We start from the raw sequence: 24,115 nt of genomic DNA, 5'->3' as shown, positions 1-24,115 counted from the left end.
CAGGCAGCTTAGTGTCCCTGTATATCCATCACATCTCAAAATGTTGTTATAGTCTAGAAAGGAGATCCAAGGTGACTTTTTGTTGTTGTTGTAATATAAATACATAGCCCTAAATCTGGGCTATCCAGACTTCCTCACATTCAGCCCAGTGGCTCCTAGTGTGTGGACATGCCCTTCAGATACCCTTTGGGTAGAATGTTCTTCAGGGAGCTAGTTCAGCCACCTAGAATACCTGTGGGAAAAAAACCCATCAGCTACGTCCAAAATAATTTTGATAGAGCAAAATGCAATAAAAAATAGGCTGAGTTAAAAATTCTGAATGAAGCATCCCACTGGATTCAGCTTGTCTCAGCCTTGTGCTGGCTTTAAAGATTTTAATCCAGAACATGATTGCAGGTCTCACAGTAGCATAAATGTAGCAGAAGCTATTTAGCTCTTTTTCCCCCTTTAAGGCTGTGGGGATTTTTTTCTTACCTTGTGTCTCCAGCTACATCTTCCCCGTGCATCTGTCACATACACCATCTTTTGACATTGACTGACTGACTTTTCATCCATACTCAGAATACCGTGGCACGGGGAACGCTGTAGTTGAGTAAAAATGTGCTGATCTGAGAGTTAAATGAGACTTTCAATGTTGCCCCAAAATCAGAGAGCCTACACAGCCTTCTCAGCACAGCTTCCCACCAGTACCCTCAGGGCTGTTGACAAGGGCAGGATGCCTCGTGTTCAGTGGGTTTTGCAGAAGGTAGCTCAAGCCTTTGTCAACAGTGAGATGCAATACAATCTTATTTCTACATTTTACCTAAAATTAGGCAGGCTAAGCCCGAAATCTAAAGTTTGCTCCAAACACACCAGTTACAACCTCATCTTTTTCTACTTTTCCCCACTTCCCTTGGTATTCTCACTATTGTCTGCTTCCATGTATCAGTTTATTATTTTACCTTCTCTCTGCAGACTCTCACCCCAGTGGCAGAGATAACCACAGGCAGCCCAAAATAATCCCAGTGACATCCAGGGAGTCACCCTGACTGCAATGACATGACATCAGAGTCTCTGTTCCTCTGCATTGGACACATTTCCTTTGCTTTCCATGAAACTATTCCTTTTATGTGCCTGCTCAGTCATCTATGTGCTAGATAAGACTCGATTTTAAAAAATCACTTCTAGGCAAAATGAAATGCTCATGTGTCTGAGGGGCCCTTTCCAGCAAGTTTTCCTGTCCTGCTTCAGCAGGTGCTTTGCATGGGCTGATCTTTGCTTATGGGCTGGACCAGAGTGCTCTGCTCCCAAGGAGTGTCCGTGCAGCACTGACAGCCTCCACAGCATGTGATCTCAGTTGTCTGTGGCTGCAAGTGTGTGACGGGGTCTCAGGAACTACTCATACTACATGAGGAGGAATTTGTTCTTTCAGTAGTTCTTTCAGCCTGTCACACTTACAGGCTGGCTGGCCCCTTCTCTCAGGTGGTAGCCCAGTGCCTTGCTTTGTGCTGTGCAGCAGAGCCATGCTGGCTGGGGACAGCTGGTAACCTGAAAGCAGGGTGTCAGGGTGAAAGGAGCTGACACAGTTACACTCAATGTTCTCCTTGCATCTCTCTCCTTCCTTGGGCTCCACCACCCTGCCCCCTGCTCCTGAGCCACGCGACACAAGCCTGCTCACTCCTGTGAAGGGTTTGCAGAGTGGCTCATCAGGCCTGCAGGGCTGGGTGTCAGGACATGACCAGACTTCTCCTGAGGGAGCAGTGCTATCTGCCTCTTCTGCATGGTCTGCAGTAAGAGGAACCCTTCTTGCCCTTATCCAACACATGATACTTTCCCAGTAGTAGAGAAAGCCTTCTTGCCCTTGTCCAGTAAGAGATACTTCCTTGGTAGTACAGATGTGAAAAAAATAGAGGGCTCTGGTAGGGTGAAAACCAATGTATAAAATAAATGGAATATATTATTGCTGTTAGATGCTGCTAACACTTTCCCTCTCACTTGCCCATACCAGTTGTACCAAAGTGGTGTCAACCTCACTGTTCACAAATATCTCAAGCTCACTTTTTCTAGAGAACCTTTTCCTGAGAAGTCTATCAATAATTCAGTTTCTCTCACAAGTAACAGTCATTCATGACCTTACTCATCTAGTGAATTTAAAATTCCAATCCAGAGTTCTGCCCTTGGCTTGTCTCTGATAATTTCACTTGCTTTAACCGTGGGTGGCCTGGGCTGGAGGCTCAAGGTGTGGCCCTGGTTAGGTTCAGGAGCTGTATTTAGCTTTGCAAGGCTGTAGCCTCGCCTGTGCAGAGTCAACAGCAGGCTTCAGTCTTTCAAACATTTACTTAGGTGCTTTCCACCAAGTTGAGCCGAGTGACTCAGATCTTAGATCTGTAGATCTTAGTAGTTGAGCCTTTACCTTATGAACCAGGCCAGGCTGTGATGTGTTCTGTTACCCTGGGTGAGCTGAAAAGTAGTGTTCACCTCAGTTTGTCTGTATGGAAAATAGAGATAGCTCAGTATTGGGAAGTTCTCAAGATCCTTGGCTGGGAGTTGTTATTCGAAAATTAAATTTAGCATTAAAAAGACAGGTTGCTAAGGGGTAAATGGCAAGAAGAAAAAGTTAAAAATATCTATGGCATCCTATTTTCCATGAGTTGATATTTACTTTCCTTAGTTCAAATGAGAGGAGTTACTTCCACTGGTGAAACTTGGGAAAAGAACAGTTAGGCTCCAGTTAGTGAAAGATCTGTGTTCCAGTTAGTGAAAGATCTGTGTTCTCAGGTCATATATAGCCACGCTGCCTTCAAACCAGCACTTCGCCCCCCCCCTGCCACTCTGCTGTTTGCTGCCTGCCTTTTCATCCTGCTGCCTGTGAGCAGCCTGGCTGTGGTATTTCATCCTCCCTGGGGTAACTGCCGTGACTTGTGAGTGCTGAGCACCTGCACTGGCACTGCCTCTGTGCTTGTTATAGATCATGTCCTAAAATCTGGTCGTTTAAAGCTCACGTTCATTAATGCTTCAAGCCAAAGTCAACTTAATGACATACATTTGCCTTAATTAACATTCTAGTTTGCTCTATTATTTGCTGCTGCTGTAGAGAGAAAGGGCTGTATCCCCTATTACATAAATAAATATTATTTATTAGAATAAAAATTTGTTTGCCCCATTGTTGTTTTGGAGAACATCCCCCCTGCTCAATCTTATTATTGCAGATATACCAGCTATGTGAGTAACAGGGCATCAAGACAGTTAACATTGACTAAGATGTCAGGAATATTTAAAATTGTAGCAGGTGGGATAAGAAGATGCCTTTTCTGCCTTTTTTTTTTTTTTTTTTTTACATTGTAAGTCTCCTGTCTTCAAAATATTTGGCAGAAATTTTTGAATTTAAAAAATGGAAGTTGAAAATGTTATCCATTTGGTTGGGAAAAAAAGGCAAATTTTGAATGAAGCCAGAATTTTCAACAAACCTTTTCAGGGACAGTATATGCTATTTATAAGGAAGCATTTGCTTGTTACTGACATTTTAGAAGAATCTAAATACCTCATAAAATTAAATAATATTATCCCACTTCAAATGCAAGCTCCTGTTCTGGTATCCAGTGAAGTATGGTGCTGGTCTGTTCTATACAGTTGGTTTCATCATCTTACCAGCATATTAAATATATTTTTTACTTGTATTTTGGTATTCTTTAAAGTAAACAATGAAAACCAAAGCTGCCATTCTCCTCTATTGCCATCCATGTATTTCCTACTTGGAATGAAATGTGTAACTTCACTTCAGTTATGTGCCAAGCAACCAGAGCAAAGCCAGGTTTGTAGAAAGACAGTTTCTTTTTTTGTTTAAAGCTGTAGGAGAAAAACTTGCTTTCAGACATAGTCCTTTCTGAAACTCCAAAAAGTCACCAGCCCGAAACAGAAATAGCAACCTCATATTGCTCTGGGTTCAGAGAGAGGTTGAAAATCCAATTTCATGTTCAGCTGTGTTGTGCAATTTCTTAAACTGTATTTTCCACAAGCAATCAGGTTCCTTTCTTCCCAGCGTTTGCATTAACACGATTCATTTTATTGTGAATAGGTTCAAAGTGGTAAGGAATTGGCACGTTATGGTAAGAGGATACAGGTCAAGGCACACAGGACTGAATGGGTGTTAAAAGCATTTTTAGAAGAGCAGTGCCCCAGTCCTGCAGCTCTTCACACACGTGCACCCTCCAGGCACGTCGGCAGGAATTCTAGCTCGGCGTTGGAGGGGAACAGGATTACTCACTAACCCGTGGCCTTTGCAGATTGAACAGACTTTATTTAATGAAAATGCAAATCAGCCATTACAGATGTGTGTGTGTTGCAGTGTGAAAGTGAATTTACCATGAAATTAGTTTCAGAAAGGGAGAAAACCAGATGCAGTTTTTCCCAGTGGTGTTTCTTACACTCCAGGGAGTCACGGCTTTCCCACTGCCTGCAGTGGGAGCTGCAGAAGCTGGGAGTGCTGCAGGGATTGATCCATAAGGCTTCCCTGACATTTGGTAGCCTCACATCAGTTAGTTTTTGTTGAGCATATTCTGAACCACCCACAGTATTCTATGATTATAATCCTCAGGGGGTATTTCCTCCTCATCAGTCATGGTTCACAAATAGTCTCCTCCTGGATCTCTTGAAACTGTCTGATTCTCCCTCCAAAATACTTGCAACTACAGTCTGCCTGTTTCTCTTGGCAGTGACCAGCAAATGTCAGCATTTATAGTCTTGCAAGATGGAAAATTTGGTGCAAGAAAAATGGAGAGACTCTAACCCAACTGGGAGAAGATGGGCTTGGTCCTGTCTCAGTGCTGTATGTCCACAGAACGAGTGATTAAATTTATGGTGTAACGTACTGGATCAAAATTGTAATATATTGTGCTATATACACCTTACTCGGGACGCCTGCAGCTACCACCCTTTCATGAATAATTCTTCATTTACTAAAATCGTTTTGACTTGTGAAAAGCAAATTATGAGTAATAACTATTGATACAATTAGTCAGGCAAGGTGTGCATGTGTCGGTCTGGCACTCGGCAAGAGCCAGAATTTGGGGTGGGCCCTGTGTTTGTGCTTAGCACTGATTCAGTCGTTATTGGTGGCTGTGACCTGCTGCAGGAGGGTTCTGTCTTACATTAAATTGCTATTTCTTACATGCTGGCTATGGCTGTTCAGTGCCACATATGTTCTGTACTGTACATTCTGTAAACTGCACTCTAATTCTGCTATAACTGATAAATCAAGTAGGAGGTATACATCTATCAGCAGTGGCAAAGCTCCTAATATAATATCATTAGGAAATCGGTGAACATGATAAGAATATCATCAGTGTGGACTGTGACACTCTTCTAGGTCAAATCTCTTTATATCAACTCTGGGGTGGAACACCAGGCAGGAGGATTGAAATTCTAGAAAAAAAAGCATTAAAGGGAAAAGAAAGGGACTGATTGTCTAATGGGCACAACCCTGACACCAGGGTAAGGTGGAAAAAATCACTTCAAGGATACAGTAACACTTCCAATCAACATTTCTTCTCATAAAGGAACGTGTTGCTGATTGCTCAACACTTGTCAGGACTGAGCTGATGGGAACTCAGACCCTGTGTGTCATGCTGGGACTGAGATTCATGGACTTGTTTCCCCACCAAAACACATTAATGGATAGCTCTTGAAGTCTGGGGAGTAGCGTGAGCACGTATAGGAAGTTACACGTCTCACCCCTGACTCCTTCCAGGCAGACCAGGCTGCTCTGCAAGGTCTTTACAGCCACAGAGAGGCTCGGGCAGCAGTTACAGCACGTAGCTCTCTGGTATTTGGTGTCCATCTCAGCCCTGGTGCTGGTGCCCCAACGTGCCCCGTGGCCTCATTACACCCCCGAGGGGAGATGCTCTTTGGCTCTGCTGCCTCTCGGGGTCTGGGCATGGGCAGAGAGCATTTCCCTTTGATCTGTAATTGTTCTGCCAGCCCAACGACACCCATGGGATGCTGTGAAATACCAGATCAAGCTTGCAGGGGCAGATTTCCTGCTATGACAACTTTCTGCAGAGTCCTGCCAAAATATTTGCTGTTTGCTTTGTGCCAATAGCCTATTGTTGAGCACCGGTCCTCTTACTGAGCCACCTAATAGCAACGACAGTGGCTGAGTCAAGGAGCTCTCTTGACCCTTCAGTGTGGGACACATTGTCAAAGGCAAGGGCAGCTCACCAGGAAAGCAGCCTTCACAATAGCAGGAAATATCTGCCAGACAAGAGAAAAAGGAGCTGGTGGGATACTTGGACACCTGGTCTTTGCTCTGCTTCAAGCTTCCTATGTGAACTTGGAGCGAGTCGTTTGAGCATCTGAATCCATTTTGTACCTTCTCCTAAGTTTCTGAAGGAGTTGAGGCATTCCAATAGGAACTAGGAGCCTAGATAACTTTGTGCATCTGCCCCTAAATTTCATTGCACCCCCGTCCTTTGTCTTTAGGGTATGAACAAAAATGTTACCTAGCTCCCTGGTCTGTCATGAGGATAACACTATCAAACATAACCAGATTCTGTGAGGACTTAAGAATATCTTAAATATAGCTTCATATTAGTAATGAATAAATCTCTTACGGTATGCAGTTGCATCTCTTTGGCACTGTAAAAGCTCCACTGAATAAAGAAATTTCCAAGTGGTCCAGAAGTGGTGTATGTGCAGAGGAGGGTTGCATTGCCACCTGTCGTGACGTTCACTGTCTTCTCGGGCACGGTCACCACAATGCTGCTGACGTGGCCTGTGGGCAGCAAGCGTGGGGAAGAGAGATCAGGCAGGACCGACCCCAGGCACCAGGCAGCACTGCCTGCCCCCCACATCCCTGAGGGAACCCGCAGGACGTGGCCAGTCATTCTCCTCTCCAGTCCCGTTTCCCTTGAGTTTGTGTGGAAATTGTAGTGATAACGAGCTGGGAGTGAGTAAAAGCTAACAAGCAAATAAATCCCCCAGAATAGGCCTTTAAACCAAACTATGTTCTGAAAAAGCAGAGCTCCTAAACACGTACTTGTTCTCACTTGTGAGCTCTTTCCCATCATGTGCTGATTACTCTTGGCTACACAGCTAATATTAATGAAAGGAATCAACCACCATCTTACAGCATTTATCTGTTTCTGTCCTCCATATAAATTACCAGCAATAGTGACATATGGCAACAAAGCTAGAGCTGTCAGAAAAATAAGTCTGAATTTCAGGGGTTTGCTAGAGGGCTGAGTCCAATTTTAAAGCTACTGTCTAAAGATTCTGAAGGAGAATATATTTCTTTTGAATGGAGCTTTCTGTGCAAAACAGGCAAGGTGAGAACTTCATGTTACAATAATAATAATAGTTTTCACTTGGGCTTATTGCATGTATGAATGATGGTGGCAAAACATACAAAACATTTTTCTCAGTGAAATATCTGTTCATTTTATATTCAGGTGCTGCTTTTGAGAATTTAAGCAGAACCTGCAGTAAAACCAAAAGAGTATTTTGCTCAAATTATCAGCCCTATGAGAAAAAACATTGTTTAAAAAAGAAACTGTTTTAAAAAGAATTTACATTTTAAAGCATGTAAATATTGCAGATTTGTCAGTTGCTACAATATGCAAACCTATCTGAAGTCTTTGGGGTCTATTTTTTTTTGTTTGATGGCTTTAATAGTAAAAGCTGCAAGGATGAAGGGAATTATCTATTTTCTGTGTTGGTGGTGGCTAGGATGAGAACTAGCAGGTTTAAACTGCAGCAAGAATTGCATTATGTGTGATGACAGTCTCACAGGAATGGCTGGAGTCTGACCTAAATGTGTCAAACCTGCCTGGAGGAAAGAGGGGATTCCAAGGATGGCTGCAAGTCCTGATTGTCCTGTGAGTTCACAGTAGCCTGATCTTACTGAGATCTAATATAAAATCCATGTTACTTTATTTTAGATATCTCAGTTCACTGTGCTCAGCTTTAAGAATTAGAGTTGGACAGAGGATGATAGTTTCTTGCCACAATAATACTTCCAGGTTTATATGTGTTAATTTTCTGCTCTTTGCTGGATTAAAGCTAGGGTCTTTCAACACAATGTCACTCTACTGAAAACAACCATTTTCCAGTCATCTGCTCCACAGAATTCCTTTAGCACTCTCTGTTTTTGGAGTCAGGAGTGCTACAGAGCCTGGCTGTTACAAGCTTTTCCAGAAGAACTTTATTTCAATGGAAAAAAACTCCACAAAGCATTCTAGTTTCCATGAAGCTGTGTATTTTGAAGAAATACATTTAGTTGAAATAGGCTTTGCTCTAGTAAAAATATAAAGCCAAAGCCTATCAAATTTCCATTGGCCAATGGGGCTGCTTAAAGCCATCACTAGTTGTAAGATGGAGCTTTGGACTGCCAATGGAGCACACTAGACCTGCAGAGCCTGTTCCCTCATCACAGAAATTAATGAGAGTTTTGCTTTGCATTGAGTTCACTGTTGACAGTTCCAAACTCCTAATCCCATTTTGTACATAAAGGCCTTCTGGTTTCAATGGAAAAAAAGCTCATGAGTAAGAAATAACTAAATGAAAAAAGCTAGTGTGAACAGGAGCCTAAGTTGTTCCGAGGAGTTGGTCCATGTCTTTGACTCATCAATATTACAGTAAGACCGGTTCCTTGCTGCAGAGAAAGTCATTGCAGTTAATTAGGAATCTTTGGCTTTCACTGGATACATTTTATATGTATTTAAACATAAAAAATACAGTTTTTAACACTCATGAAGTCAGTCCAGATTTGTTGATCTTTTCCTAGCCACTGCAGAAACCCCAGTCAGTGGTGCCCATCAGTATGGACACACTGCTCGTCCTGAACCCAGAACTGTAAAATTAGCAGACATTGTTTTGAAAAGTATTGCTGCTAACTCTGAATTACTTTTCATATGTAAAACAAAAAATCTCTGGGGTTTATTTGTGTATGAGAGAGCTAACATTAAAACACCAGGAGCAACTTTTTAAAATATTTCTCTGGCATCCAAACCAGAGAATTCCATCTTGAAAATAAAATATGGAAACGAACTTCCATTTTCTTTAGTGGATACAGAGGCTGTTCATCTCTGTCCAGCATTAGACTTAAAATGTCTGCTTCTCTATATATTAAAAAGAAAGGTTAGCATAATGAAATGTCCTTGAAACATAAATAATATATAATGTTTCATATACCATATAACTCATGGATTCCACAAAGTGTTACATACTCACTTAACTTCAGGGAAATTCAAAGGATTATTTGCATGCATAAAGTTAAACATCCCCACAAAATTTCTGGTGGGGATGGGACTGAGGCAGAACTTTCCCAGGGCTCTTATCAAGGGGAGACAAAAGCTGAATGTGAGACGACCTTGAAAGACTTGAAAGACCCTAATGCTCTACGTGAGAGCTCTTTGCCTCTTCCTGGTTTTAGAGCAAAGCATTAATTTACCAAAGCAAAAATTCACTTCTTGCACAAAAAGCCCTTCCCAGTCAGCGGTCAGCTTGCTGATTTCCACAAAATGGCACAGCATTATAGCTGAGGTTTTCATTCCATCCTGAAATAAACCTTGAACCTTCTCCTGCTTTGCCAGTCAGGTTCACCTGCCTTCTTAGTTCAACAAGTTCCTTTATTCCAGTGCTATTTGGATTAGTTTGTTATTCTTACCTGTGAGGATGGCTAGAATTGGAAATATCCCCAGCATTGTTGCAAACGTCTTCTCGACGCTGGGAGAGAAAAGAGACCAGATGCTGCTTCTGAGTTCAGCTAAACCTCAACTGCTGGGTTTTTTTAAGTGGGTTTTTGTTTCCCTTATCAGGTGTGTATCAACACGTCAATAAGCTTTTTCATTCTCCTCCTTTATCACATGTGTGCCTTTCTCCAACTAGTGGTGTGGCTGTTCGGTTGGAACCATTTTGTGGGGTTTGAGCAATGGAGGGTTTTGTTAATAATAAACCTTTGAGTCAGAGAAGCCCAGGTTCACCCACTTTTCCAGGGCCCAGCAGTATTTGCCTACAGAAGTACTTCCACTGAATACAAGAAAAGTATTTGTGGATCTGTTTAACAGTCAATCTGATTACCACTCTTGGAGTCATGAATAAGGAACAATCTTTATTGCCTGTTAATTCTAGAATTTCTTTTTAAAAATGGGCATGTGGGCATAATATGTTGTTAGTACATTTTCATTTTAAAATGTATTTCTCATACAGTATTATACCAAATGATTACTATCTTTAGACTTTTACTTATCTTTAAACTTTGGTATTGAACTCATCAACAAGATAAGTCATAATAAAGATAAAATGAACATTATCTCTACTAAACTGATCATAAAATCTGTTTCACCTAGTTTTAGTCTGTGAAGGTGGATGCTACTAATACATAATGACAAGGTAGGTATATTGATTTTTATTTAAATGTTAATACCTGAGGTAGCTGAGGACATCACAGAGGGCAGCATTGCCTTTCAGATGTCTGCCTGTACCTAGGACAAACACAATTAAAATGGTCAATGGTATTTTTTTCCGTGTTTGTTGGAAACATGGATCTAGTTCATGCCTGATGATCCCATCTTTCTAGTGGCAGGCAAGGGTGGCCACCCTTTCCATGTCAAGGACCGTGCTGCAGCTGGGGATGTCCATGTGGCAGGTGGGGATCAACCTCTGGCTATGTGTGGTTGGTGGGAAGAAGGATGTCCAAGCTCTCCCTCACCTCTAATGGGATGTGGTGGTAAACTCCTTTGTGTAGAGGTGGTGAGTTACTGGTTGCATCAGTTACTACTGGAATCATGTTTATGGACTTAGGTGAATTTTATTCTGCCAGATATTTCTGTGCATGGCAGATTACTGATCAACCTCTAAGCAGATGTCAGGATTTGATTATAATCTTATATGAGCCATCTCCAAAAGTTTTATAAAGGCTGTCCTTTCCTTCACTCGGGCTGTCAGCATGTCACACAGCATTCCCACAGGCTGGGCAGGGCTTGTCTTCTAGTGATGATGAAGGCAAGGTTTGGAATAGTTAAATGGCTCATCCAAGGATGCATGTGTGGCCCAGAGTTCAGAACGGAACATGTATGTTGAAAGACTGAAATTCAAGTTTAGGTTTCTTCCAAAATGTGAAAAGCATTTAGATTAATCTTCATTAAAGCACGGAGGGATCCCAGATGCACACGGGAAGCTCTCACTGCCTTTCCCTGGGTCATTTCACACCAGCAAAGCAGAAGCCTGTACCCTACTGTTAATCTGCCAAGCCACCCAGGGTTCTCCTGTGAACATAGTGGATGGTGCCTGTCAGCTGCTGGTGTGGCTTCTAGCTCATTGCTCCACGGGAGCAGTGCTGCCTGTTTAAATGTCACCTTAGGAAAAGAACCCAACACAGAAAGCGAAATCTGGTTTGGTTTGATGGTGGTTAAGGTTAAGTTGCAATTGGACGACAAAGAAGCCCTTGGCTGGGAGGACAGGACAGCCCAGAGTGCAGCAACAGCAGCAGTCACTTTGCCATGGGCGGAGCAAAAACCCCTTATCTCCAGATAAAATGGAAGGGGCCAGTACCAGGAACTGTATGTTAATAGACTTTGTGACTCAAATCTGTGTACACTGAAACACATTCAGAAATGTTACCTGCTAAGCAACTCCCTTGCATTCACTCTATAAATACAAGTGTCAGTCATTAAGAAAGAGAAGTCCAGAGGCACACCCAGAGCCAAGGCAGCATCACCCAGCCAAGCACTGCCCTGATATTTAGGAGCCGCTTCTGTTGGCCTGAAACCTAATTAACTTCCTGTAGAATTCCATGTTTACCTTGACAAAGCTCAGCATGCTTAAAAGGCTTTGTTTTCCTGAAATAACCTAAATATGTGATTGCTCAAAGACACCAAACCCAGCAGAGCGTGATTCATAAAGCTCTCTACTTCAGTGTCCCATCTGATTGCTGGGGATGAGGACAAAAATGTAATTAAAGATTCCAACAAGTAGAGTAAAGGAGTTGCTTTAAGCCTCTAAATCCATCATTAGGTTGACTTCTAAATGCACTTCACAGTTTGCTTGCTTATTGCACAGCTTCATTCACAGGGACACCTTCCATGAGACCAGGTTGCTCAAAGCCCCATCCAACCTGGCCTTGAGCACCTCCAGTGATGGGGCGTCCACAAGTGGAGGATGCCACTCTGGGCAAACTGTTCCAGTGTCTCACCACCATCACAGTGAAGAACTTCTTTCTAATATCTAATCTAAATCTACCCTCTTCCAGTTTGAAACTGCTGCCCCTCATCCTGTCACTACAGGCCCTGATAAAGAGCCCTCCCCAGCTTTCCTGTAGGCCCCCTTTAACTGCTGGAAGGCCACTATAGGATCTCCTTGGAGTCTTCTCTTCTTCAGGCTGAACAACTCCACCTCTCTCAGCCTGGCCTTAGTGGAGAGGTGCTCCAGTCCCCTGACCATCTTTGTGGTCTTCTCTGGACCTGCTCAAGCAGATCCATGCCATTCAGTGAGATTTTGTGAGGAACATGCAAAGTGCTAGACCTCTGCCATCTCATCTGGCCTGTTGGACAGGCACAGAAGCTGTAGGAACTTTTCTTATGCTGTATGAGCTGTCGGAAGCTGAGGCCTGCTGCAGATGAAGGGGGTTGCTTGTGTGGAATGCATTACAACAGAACTAACACCTGTACCCACAGCAGTGTTTGTTTAGTCGTCCCGAGTCCCATCTGGAATCAGTGGGAGTGTAAGCAACTGGATAAATTTGTGGATGTGGCTCAGGCCTTTTGGGTTGATGGTAAACGCTCCCCCTGTGTTCCCTGCCTTCTGGCCTGTGAAAAGCCTAGGGAAGCAGAGGAGCAGCTGCTTGTGATGCTGCCCCAGACCTCCTGGGGATGCTGGTGTAGCGTCCATGTAACCAGGATGGGGCTGCCTTGGAATGTGCTGCACTGGGGTGATGGGAGTGCTGGAGGGAGGTTTGCTGCAGAAGCAGTGATGGTTTTGCAGGAGTTGTGGTGCTGGTAGAAATGGTGAGGTTTAAGGAGCTGTGCACCACGAGTGTCCTGGCTGATGCAGGCTGAAGAATGACTTTCTAACAGAAAGTACCACCATCAAAGAATCCATTTATGCGCTATAGCTCAGGTGTCAAAACCAAACCAAGCTCTCCACAGCATGATAAACCACAGTAAAATGGTGCTGTCTTTGTGCAGTTGTGGTTTCCTTGAATTTGCAGTGGCTGTGTAGCATTTACACTGCATGTGATTAATGCTCGTTGGTATGGGGTTTTCCCCTCCTTGTTCTTTTTCAGGTAGTTTGAGAACTGAAGCTAATACAGAAAAAAAAATACTTACAGTTGGTCTCTGGGGATTAAACTATCAACCTTATTAGAGGGAAAGGTCTTTTTTCTAACTGTTGTTTGCATTTTCATAGCTGTGCTGGTTTTGGCTGGGCTAGAGTTAGTTTCCATCCCAGCAGCTGGTACGGGGCCGTGCTTCAGTTTTGTGCTGCAAACAGGGCTGATACCCCAGGGATGTTTCAGTTATTGCTGAGCAGCTCTTACACTGAGCCAAGGCCTCTTCTGCTCCTCACACCCCCCCAGCTGGGGGTGCACATGAAGCTGGGAGGGGACAGAGCCAGAGGAGCTGACCCCAGCTGACCAGAGGGATATCCCAGACCACAGGACATCATGCCCAGCAAGTAAAGCTGGAGGAAGGAGGAGGACATTCAGAGTGATGGCACTTGCCAAAGTGGCCATTACCTGTGGTGGAGCCCAGCTTTCCTGGAGATGGCTGAACACCCACCTGCCATGGGTAGTGGCCAAACAATTCCTTGTTTTGCTTTGCTTGTGCACGTGGCTTTTGCTTTACCTGTTAAACTGTCTTCATCTCAACCCATTTTAACCCTCTCCCTCATCCCACCGAGGGGGAGAGTGGGTCAGTAGCTCTGTGGAGTTTAGCTGCCATCTGGGGTTAAACCATGGCAATAGGTTAACAGTTTCAGAATCTGCTAAGTGATCTTGTTCCTTGAGTTTGGCAGCATTTGTTGTACTTTTCAAAAATGCTTTTAGCTTAGGAGTGTGTGTAACTATAATTTGTATGGTGCCTGCTTGCCTTAACAGGTAGGAAAATGTAATTTTAGGGTTACTGTGCTTGACTGAAGCTTGGCGTAAAATTAATACAACAGCTTTCAAATTCTAATTTTCAAATTTTTATTTCACAAAATAGCTAGTTTTTAATTCTCAGTGTTTCAAAGAAACAAGTGCTTGGACATAGCAACCTCAGCACTGACCTCAGCCGAGTCCAAGTCGGGAGGAATTGCTAAAGTCTCTTTGCTTGTGGAGTGCTCCAGCTTAGGAACGGGACCAGAGCAGCCGCTGGTGTGTGAGCGTTGCTGTGCCTGCCGAGCCTCCCCCGGGGCTCACCCACCTCATTCGGCTGCACACCAGTGGCCCCCAGAGGGAACTGGAGTCCCTGGGAGAAGCTGCTGCCCGGGCCAGGCACTGGACTCGGCTGCCCTCTGAAGGAGCCTCGGTTCAGTCAGGCTGCGTGCCCTTTTTCCTGGGGAGGTGCAATAATAATTGTACATGCCGTTAATGGTCAATTAATGGTTGTATAGATCCTTTTCCCTTCTCGTGGCATGTGTGCTGCGGGGTCCCTGGCAGTGGCTGGCCCCTGGCTTCCCACCACTGCTGCAGCACAGGCTCCTTGCACTCAGGCATCCCGTGGTGTTTTCCTTGGGAGACTCTGGGTTCCCTAAAGCTGAGCAGAGTTTTGGAGCTGCTTTGGTACATGAAGCTGAGCAAGCTGATGCAGAGAACTGAGAATGGCTGCTTGCTTAGTGCCTGGTTTTGATGAGACTGCCTTTTGATTCCCAGGGGCTTTGCACTGGGAGAAGATTACTTGTTTAGTTGGCTTTAATTCTCAGGAAGAATGATATGATGTGATGCTTCCTATCCTACTTTGCTAATAATCTCATTAGAGTTGTTTTAATTGTTTTAATGACTCCAAGTATGACAGTGCAGTGGTGCAATGTGATGAAGTCGCCGAGCAGAGGATCATCTCTCCTGAACAAAACCAGTGCCAAAGGGCAGCTCGGATAAACCTGACCACGTTTTTTGTCACACCTGTGACGGGCAACCAAAGTTATTCATCAACAGATCAGGACTCAGATCCTGTAGCCCAGCAGCTTTGTTACACACTGTGTATGAGCAGTTCGAGTTCTTTGGAAGCACTTGTTATCCTTTGGTGATCAAGCAGGCAGGGCGTCTGCAGACTGGAGGGAAGTACTGGAAAAGGGCACTGTCAGCAGCCCATACATCGTGGGAGCAGCTGGGAGAGCAATCACTCGTGTGACTTCATCTGAAAAACACACAAATCTTAAGTGTGTAGGGTGTAACCTTTGAAGAACAACTGTCTAATCCAGTTGTACACAGCAATTTGATTCAGATGAGCTAATAAAAGCAGTGGGGCTGCCTGGCCCAGCACAGTTACATCCCTGTCACACCCTCACTCGTGGCAGCAGGGTTTGCAGCTGGGCAAACATGTCCCCTTGGTGGAGAAACCACCAGTCCATGGCCAGTAGCTGTTGCTGCTTGCCAGCCCTTGCCCCACAGCCCAGCTGCCCCGGGTGAGGAGCGTGCCTGGTCCGTGCTGCCTGCAGCCAGGCTGTGCCCTTGCTCCCACATCACGGCTGGCTTCCCTTGGACCAGGCTGCTGGGTGCTGCAGAGCCCTGGGCTCTGTGCAGTGCCAGCCAGGGGTGCCCAGGCACCTGGGGTGCTCCAGCAGGCTCTTCTGCTCGCCCTCGCCTCTGCAGCTTCAGAGCACTCAACTTGCTGCCACATTCTTGATTTATCAACTACTCTGTAATTCCCAGGCTCTCCCAAGGAAAAGCAAAACTCCACAGGCTCGGGTGGGCGTCCCTGAAGAATCAAATTGCTTTGTAAAATTACTAGAAGTGCAGTGGGGCTCTTTCTGCTCTTTTCCTCCCCAAACACTGAACATTACTTCTGTGCCAGAGATGATGTAAAACTCCTGGGTGGCCTTTTCTGTAATGTTCAGGAAGTAAAGTGATCTGTTCTTGGAGTCTGTATGAAACACTGAAAAGCTTCAAATTCTATAAGCAGACAGCCCCCAGAAAGAAATAACAGCTTAAAACCCGGTTCAGGGACTTATCTGCTGGCACCACTGATGTGACTGGTACTGAATTAGTGTTAGCTTTTCATTCTGCAGCTCACTGTCACGTATCCAGCCGGGACTGCTCCGCTGAGCATCTGGCATGGTCCTTGTCTTTGCATCTCCAGAAAAAGCAGTTTTCAGTTCCCTGTGATTTTGGGAGTCAGGTCACACCCCAGTGTACAACTGACCTGTAGCAGATGAATTAGAGTGGTTGTACATCATTGCTAACAGTAATTGCATGCCATTAAATTCCCTTCCTGGGACAGCAAGACTCTGACCTTGCAGAGGATCATTTGCAGCCTCGGTTTTAGTCCCGGCGTTGAAGGCACCACGTGTGTGTGGCTGTGGAAGCAGAGCTGAGGGCTGGCAGAGGGGAGGCCACCATCACACACCCGTGCTGTAGAAAGCTGATCTTCAGCCTCTGTGTTTCACCAGGATAACACGCTGCATAGGGGATGCACTTATCTAAGGAGCACCAGGATCATCAAATTTATCATGAACCATGTAATAATTAATGTTTTCCCTTAAATCCCCACCTCTGGGCATGGTGGTGATGAACAGTGACAAGGAAGGTCATTCTGTATTTACTCTTTCTTTAAGGAAAGGCTGTTTCTATCCTTTTGGCTGCATGGAAGAACCTTAAAACTGTTCCAACTATATCCTAAAAGAGCAAAAACTGGAAAGCAAATCAGTTATGTACATATTTTTTTATTTTTTAAAAAGTATGGCCCTACTGAGGCACACAGCCACCACGAACATGTCATCACGTGGCTTTGGAAAGGATTATAAACTATTAACAGCTTCTTGCAGTTTGGACTTTAAAGCCAACCAGGCCAATGCCTCCTCCTGTTTTTTCTGCTCCAGCATTGTATTAACAATAATTATGATAATAGTAATATAGTTGACAGTTAATTTCTAGAAATAAATTTATTTGAATAATATAATCTCTCGTGCAATTCAATGCCATTCATAGGCCACTTGTATTTTTGCAGATGTTTCCTTTTTTAGACCACGAACTGGACAAAGAGATAAACATAAATGATGTGGGAGTTCATCACTAGGGCTGGCTCTTGACAGTTAAAAAGGACTTGTTTAATTGTGATTGAGCACAAATCCACATGACATTTTTATATGCCCTGTGTTATCCCTCATTGTAGCAGCTTAATTTGCACTTCCAAAGAACATGCAGCAAATCTTTCCTGTTTCCTTAGAAAATGCTATTTTTGTGATCTCATTCCTGTAAGCCAACTCATTTTGTGCAGTAGTCCCTCAAGGCAGGTACAGCAAAAGCAATGCTGCCTCTAAACAAGTATCAGCATAAAGCATTTAGGCATTTTTTAATATCTTAATAATATCAAATTCTGGCAGAGTCCTGGTTTATTCCATGCATGTTACATAAACAGCCTGTTTGGATACCTTTACTTGCAATACAAAAGTTTTATGCACAATAGTGGCTTAGAACTTCACTGCACCCTTTTAAAGAGGAATACACTGGTGAGTGTTTTAGCAGCTTGGTTTGGGGGAGGGAGCGAGGGAGGACAGGCTGGGATTCCTGTCCCGTTGGGAGGGCACAGGGGAACAAGCTCTCCAGACTTTTCATCATGAAAGTCATCTCCAAACTGATGTTCCTTTTTCCCTTTAAAAGAATTGTTCTTAAGGATTCTCTTTTCTGCTCCGTCTGCTTATGGAGGCACTAAATACCAAATGGATTTTGGCCTTTGAGATTCTGGTTATAAACAGCATTGAGCAGGAGTATAGGGGGCAGAAAAGGGAAACTCCCGAGCTGAGCACATGTAGTGCTGATTGTGACAAGGGGTTCTGGGGACCTGAGATGTCTGTGGAGCAGAGCACAGTTTTATATTGCTGAGAAACACTTCTGCTTAGATTTCCTGTTTTACATGACAGATCCAGAAATGAGCCCAGGCTCTGCTGGTCTCACAGGTGGGAGGGTGGCTAGGAAGGGGCTGGCTCTGGGATGCTGCTCCCCTGCCTGGCTCTGGGATGCTGGCATCCTGCCTGGCTCTGGGATGCTGGTCCCCTGCCTGGCTCTGGGATGCTGGTCCCCTGCCTGGCTCTGGGATGCTGGCACCCTGCTCTGGCCGCTGTCCTGCGGCCTGGCTCTGGGATGCTGGTCCCCGGCGTGGCTCTGGGATGCTGGTCCCCTGCCTGGCTCTGGGATGCTGGCACCCTGCTCTGGCCGAGCTTTCCCACAGAGAAACGCAACAGGCTGTGCAGGGCCGGGGGTAAAACAGCATCTCTGAGGAAGGCTGTGCCCCCGTAGGTAACTCTGTCCTTGTGCTTCACTTTTATTCACTGGACTTTCTGTGCTTGCAGGCTAATGTAACTGCAGATATTCTCATTAAGCAGAGAAACAGCTACTTTTTAAAGTTTTTTTTTTCAACTGTCTTCTCTGTTCTCTTCCCTTGTGTGCTGCCACGCTGCAGTGCAGCTCTTCTTAGAACACCCTGTCAGAACCAACGAGAAATCCAGCTTTACATGGGATTGGGACTGCAAGAGGGCAGCAAGCTCACTAATATGTCAAAGAATCCTCTGTATGAAAGAAGATTTATTGTTTGCTTGTTTTTAAAGGCATGCCAGGATGTGTTCCCAACAGGAGAGACTGTATTATTTCCTCTTACAACACAGTGCATTCTTAAAGCCACTTAGCAGCAAAAGTGTTTCTGATAGCTTCCTGCTGCTGTGAGGGGAGCATCCAGAGTGTCCGGAGGGCAGGCATGGGACAGTATGTGGAAGGGGTGTCAGGCAGTGTCACTTAACCATCAACAGCACATTTCTGTCTGAAAATGGTAAAACTTCCCTAATTGCCTCTCTTGGAGAAGTCACCTTCTGCTCCATGTTGTCTCCTGCTGGAAGCTGCATCACTGCATGTCTTGAAAGCCAGAGAACAGATTTCTCAGGATGCTTTTTGCCATAAGCCACACGTGTCCAGCCTAGATCCTGAGTTCAGCACAGCAAACTTGGGGCAAGAGTGGTGCTAAGAGCAGCCTCTGTGATGCTTTCACTCTGCTGTAGCACTACGCTCAACTGAAACACACATGGCCACCAAAGTGTGTATTGCAACCAGAGCAGCATGTATCCGTGTACAGTCAGTGCTGGTTTATCTCATGCACGTGTGAACTGTCACATCTTCCCTCTACTAACACTGACCAATACTAGTCTTGACATATAATTGGAGGTCTCAGGTTCGTGGTTCTGTTTTCCAGAAGAAATTTCCTTGTGCCTGCCAGGTTTTGCATGGGTACTTGGATTTCTGGCCACTGGAATGAAACAAGCCTTAAAACCCACTGGTGGTTTGGGCTCAGACTCTGCTGACCTCATTTCAAAGTGGGACTCCCTGGCCATGTTGGCTCAGCTCCTAACACAGCCGGCGAAAGCAGACGAGGCACCTCAGGAAGGAGCTCCACACTCTTCCTCACCTACTGTAGGAGAAGTGCCTGTGTTCCTCCATTTCTGTGGGGAAACCTCACCTCTAGTAACCAGCTCTTCTCACTACAGACACGACTCTGGACCTTGCCCTAGGAACTCCAGCTCAAGCCATGGTGGCTGTGTGCACTTTGCCATCCCACTCTGTCACTGGTGGCTGGGATGAATGTGACCCTATGAAAATTGCTGGCTTGGCTGTAAGTAATTAGTAACATCTTTCCCATGACAGGGGCCACATGATTTGTAAGCCTCTCAGAAAGTTCTCTGAAACATGAGCCAATTTGTCTTTTAAAACTTATTGAATAAAACAATTAAAGTCTTAGAATGAGAGCAGTGCTGAGCACGATAGTGTCAAAAATCTTCCATAGTTCTCACTGCCAACCAATACAGATTTATACCTTGCCATGGAAAGGACACAGAGCCTCAGTTTTCCATTAAAACAGCTCAGCTTTTCATCAGTAAAAACTGAAGCCCACAGTGCCAGCTAAAATAAGGCCAGGTTCTGAGCTGGTTTAACCTGGATGAGCTCCAGGTAGCTTTGGTCAAGCTGTGCTGGATTTTACTTGCTGGATTCTGGTTGTTACGTGACTTTCCTGTTCTAACCAAGACGTGTGAGAGGCTTGCAAGGGATGAGACAGAAAAGGCCCATGCAGCTCTGCACGTGTTCAGCCCTCGAGTCACAGCTCCTGTGCAGCATCCTCCTCATACACAGATTTATTGGGGTTTTTTTTCCCTCCTTTGGAGTCTCCATTTATGTTTACAGCTCACAGCTGGAGCATTTGCACTAGTGGACAGGGGATTTTTATCTGTTTCTTTATTCTGGCATGCTGTAAACTAAAATTTTAACAGCCAGTAAACAAAACTGGGAGGCAGCTCATTCTCAGTAATCTTTCTGTGACAAGACAGTGGGAAGTAAATGGTATCTACAAGGACTATGTTCTTCCCTTGGTGCTCCCAGTAGTAACTGGGGAAGAAAGTTACAGAGACCCATTGGGATAGCAAACCTCTGAATGAAAACCCCCAGTGAAGCAGTTGGTGGTGATTTTGTTGTGCTTCCATATTTAGGTTCCTCTAATGCTGAGCCAAATCATGAAGAAACACCAAGAGCATTAATCATCCTGCTCTACTTCTCCGCTATCTTTTGGCAGCCTTTTGAAAGTCACAGCTAAAAATACTGAAAACACTCTAGCCTTAATGGGGTTTGAGTTAAGAACAAGGATAGCAGAGAAGGGAAAAGACTGAGAACAACCAGTAGTGTTATGGCTGTGTTTACTGAGGTCCCAACGTGGGCAAGAGAACAGAAGGAACATTAATTCGAGTTAAAGGGGCACCTGATCTAAAAAGGAGTCATCCATTGCACTCTGAAAAGTTCTGTAAGTTTTGAGGGACTTTTCTCCCTTACTGGAATACAAATGAACAAACATCTGTCACTTCAGCCATGGCACAAGTGGAGGAAGCACCCCCAGAGACAGATCCCTGGCAGAGCCGTAATGCCTCAGGGTTATTGGAAGAACCGCTGGTGTCTTGGGGCAAGTCCAAGGCTGTTTTAAAACCATCTTAAACAGCTCCAGGTTCCCTCTTTTCCCTGCTTTTCCCTCTGGCCTGGATGGTCCAGGGCAGTGAGGAATCCTCGACCAGACCCACAGAGCCAGAGACACGGGTCCCGCTCAGGGGTGCCCAGTCTTCTTTCCCAAGCACTGAGGTTTAGGCACGTGGTGAGTATCACCCTTAACACACATCATGAAAGCTGAACGTGGGCAGTAAGCAGAGTTCCAGCTCATCACAGGAGATGCTCTGTGACTTGTAAGGGCAGGCAGCACTCAGCATCTTCCAGGCTCAGAACACTTCCCAGTATTTTAAGCTTAATAGTCCAAACCTTAGACTTGAATCAGCAGTTTGTTTTAGGATTCAGACCATAAAAGCTTAAACAGAGATCAGCAAGTAAGTTCATTTTCTTCCCACCTCTGCCTACTATTTTAGTGTTTTACGTGGCTTCTGCCAGTTGTCCTTATGAAGACATTAAACGACTGGAAGTTGAGAAAAGCAGGGGAGTAGCTGGCTGCAGTAACAAAATGCATTCTTCTGATTTTCACTGATTTTCCAGGCTGTTGTCAAGTCATCTCCATGTGACTGTATTTACTCATTTCCAAGTCACATTTCTCTGTCACTGAACAGGACTGGTCAGGAAGAAAACCTTCAGTGAGCTGTTGTTGCTTCCCTTGCTTGATGCAGGAGCATTGACTCTCCAGCACCCAGAAATTCAAACTCATAGTGATGTTTGGACACTTTGTACGTCTGCCACCTCTGGAGTTTACTGCCTGCTGTAGGGTTGTTATTTTATGCTCATTATTAGGCCTAGGCTTTAATGGCCTGGGCTTAAGGCACCTGGATGGAAATGTGAAAGCACCAGCTGTAAATCCAAGCAGTATTGTACCTATTGAATCCTCACACCGAAATTCTTCCTGCAGTTGCAGAATCCAGTTGGCACGGATTCATTTGATGCTGAAACCTCAAAATGGATTCTGAGCATCCAAGCCAAGTTACAGTGATGACAGTGCTCTTACTGATCTCAGTGGGCTTTAGGCTTATTGCCACTGACTGGAGCTGAGATATGGAAAAGTAAGTAATTTCTAGGGCACTACATGAAGTTAATGGCAGGGTCAGGAGTAAGACTGGCTATTTGCCTGCAAAGCCAGTGCTCCATACTATAGCCTAAAGGCACCACTGAAAAGAGTAAGCCAAGGAGCTGAAGGCAGGGGCAGAGCTGGCTCTGTTCCCTCAGTTCTTGGTTTCCCTGAGCTGGAGGAAAGGCAGAGCTGCCACTAACCTTATCTAGGCTAACTGAGATTGTTAGAGTCATTCTGCTTTACTGGAAATCACCATTTACAGTGGGAAAGCAAATAACTCCAATACAAATATTCCCACGTCCTGAACTCTTCATGTCCTTTTCAAACAAAAACTTTAATCCCATTGTACAGAGGCTCAGGCTTGCAGAGTCATTTGAGGGTCACCCAGGAGCAGCTTTGTCTCAGGGCTGGAACTCATGAATGGGTCAGTGGTGCTGCTGGGGACAAACTGGACTTCAGGGCAAGGTGCTTTGCTTTGTGTCCTTCATCTCCCCATTTCTAAAATAGGGGCAGTCATGTAGAAGAGTTTGTATGTAGCAGGTAAACACTTAGCAGAAACTGAGTGTGAAAGTGTGAGTAGTCTTGCCTCAGCCTTATCTGTCTTACCAACAAGGCCAAGTTCTGGGTCTTGCACTTGGGTCACAAGAACCCCTTGCAATGCTCCAGGCTTCGGGAAGAGTGGCTGGAAACTGCTCTGTGGAAGGGACCTGGGGCTACTGGTCAACAGCTGGCTAAGTATGAGCCAGCAGTGTGCCCAGGTGGCTGAGAAGGCCAACAGCATCCTGGCTTGTATCAGCACTAGTGTGACCAGCAGGACCAGGGCAGGGATTGTCCCCCTGTACTTTGCACTGGGGAGGCTGCATTTTGAGTGGTAGGTTCAGTTTTGGGCACCTCAGTACAAGAAAGACATCAAGGTGCTGGAGTGGGTCCAAAGAAGGGCAACGAAGCTGGGGAAGGGTCTAGAGCACAAGTCTGGTGAGGAGCAGCTGAGGGGCCTGGGGGTCTTTAGCCAGGAGAAAAAGAGGCTCAGGGGAGACCTTCTTGTGCTCTGCAGCTCCCTGACAGGAGGTTTGAGTGAGGTAGATGTTGGTCTCTTCTCCCAAAAAACAAGCAATAGGACACGAGGAAATGCCCTGAAGTTGTGCCATGGGAGGTTTGGGTTGGATATTAGGAAAAATCTTCACTGGAAGTGTTGTCAAGCCCTGGCCCGGGCTGCCCAGGGACGTGGTTGAATCACTATCCCTGGATGTGTTTAAAAGCTGTGTAGACGTGGTGCTGAGGACATGGTTTAGTGGTGACCTGGCAGTGCTGGGTTAACAGTTGCACTTAAAGGTCTTTTCCAACCTGAACAATTCTGTGATTCTGTGTTGGAGAAGATGAACACTGTGGGAATAGCAGAGGGTTCCTCTCAATGCCCTTTTCTCACCTGGATGCTAAATCCTTTTGGGGCTGCACTGATTTCTTTGCAGAAGTGGCACTGAGGCATTGTAGACTACCATGGCCCCAATTAGCAATGTAGGGACATTCCCCAGGTCTCCTGGAGCCTCTTGATTTCTCCTGCTGTCTAAGATCTGTTACTGTGCCTTGTGTCTCTCTGCTTTGTGGCTGTGCCTTGATGTGAGGGGACGGAGACCAGTGGGGCACTGAGGGGGAAGGAGGGCAGCACCGTGGGTCTAGATTACCTTGAAGAGATAAACAGCAGGGATGTAGGCATCCTAATGAACTGGAACTGCTGGGAAGGTACCTTCAAATCCTAACTCAAAATTTAATTTTTGCTGGCTCGGGTTTGAACAGGGACATTGAGGGGGCAAGGGGGGGGCATTGCTCCTTGTCATCTGCCCAAGTTGAAGACTGGGATACAAGGGGAGAGGGATGGGGTTTGTTTCAGAAGCAGGTAGCCCTGCCGTGCCAAGAGGAGGCCT

General features: G+C 45.2%; 1 protein-coding gene across 1 annotated transcript in view; it reads right to left on the bottom strand.

The window, feature by feature from the left end:
* The window catches only part of LOC103782188 (V-set and immunoglobulin domain-containing protein 1-like), a 20,564-nt gene extending 10,887 nt beyond the window's left edge, over window positions 1-9,677 (bottom strand). The window contains exons 1-2 of the mRNA XM_008949940.1: window positions 9,641-9,677; window positions 6,588-6,748 (exon numbers count right to left, since the gene is read on the bottom strand). Coding sequence (XP_008948188.1) covers window positions 6,588-6,748; window positions 9,641-9,677 — 198 coding nt within the window. The remainder of the gene's footprint in view (window positions 1-6,587; window positions 6,749-9,640) is intronic.
* Window positions 9,678-24,115: the final 14,438 nt, after the last annotated feature.

Source organism: Merops nubicus, unplaced genomic scaffold (genome assembly GCF_000691845.1).
Source record: "Merops nubicus isolate BGI_N331 unplaced genomic scaffold, ASM69184v1 scaffold16791, whole genome shotgun sequence".
In the NCBI taxonomy this organism is placed as follows: Eukaryota; Metazoa; Chordata; class Aves; order Coraciiformes; family Meropidae; genus Merops; species Merops nubicus.
This window is presented reverse-complemented; position numbering and strand designations above follow the sequence as displayed.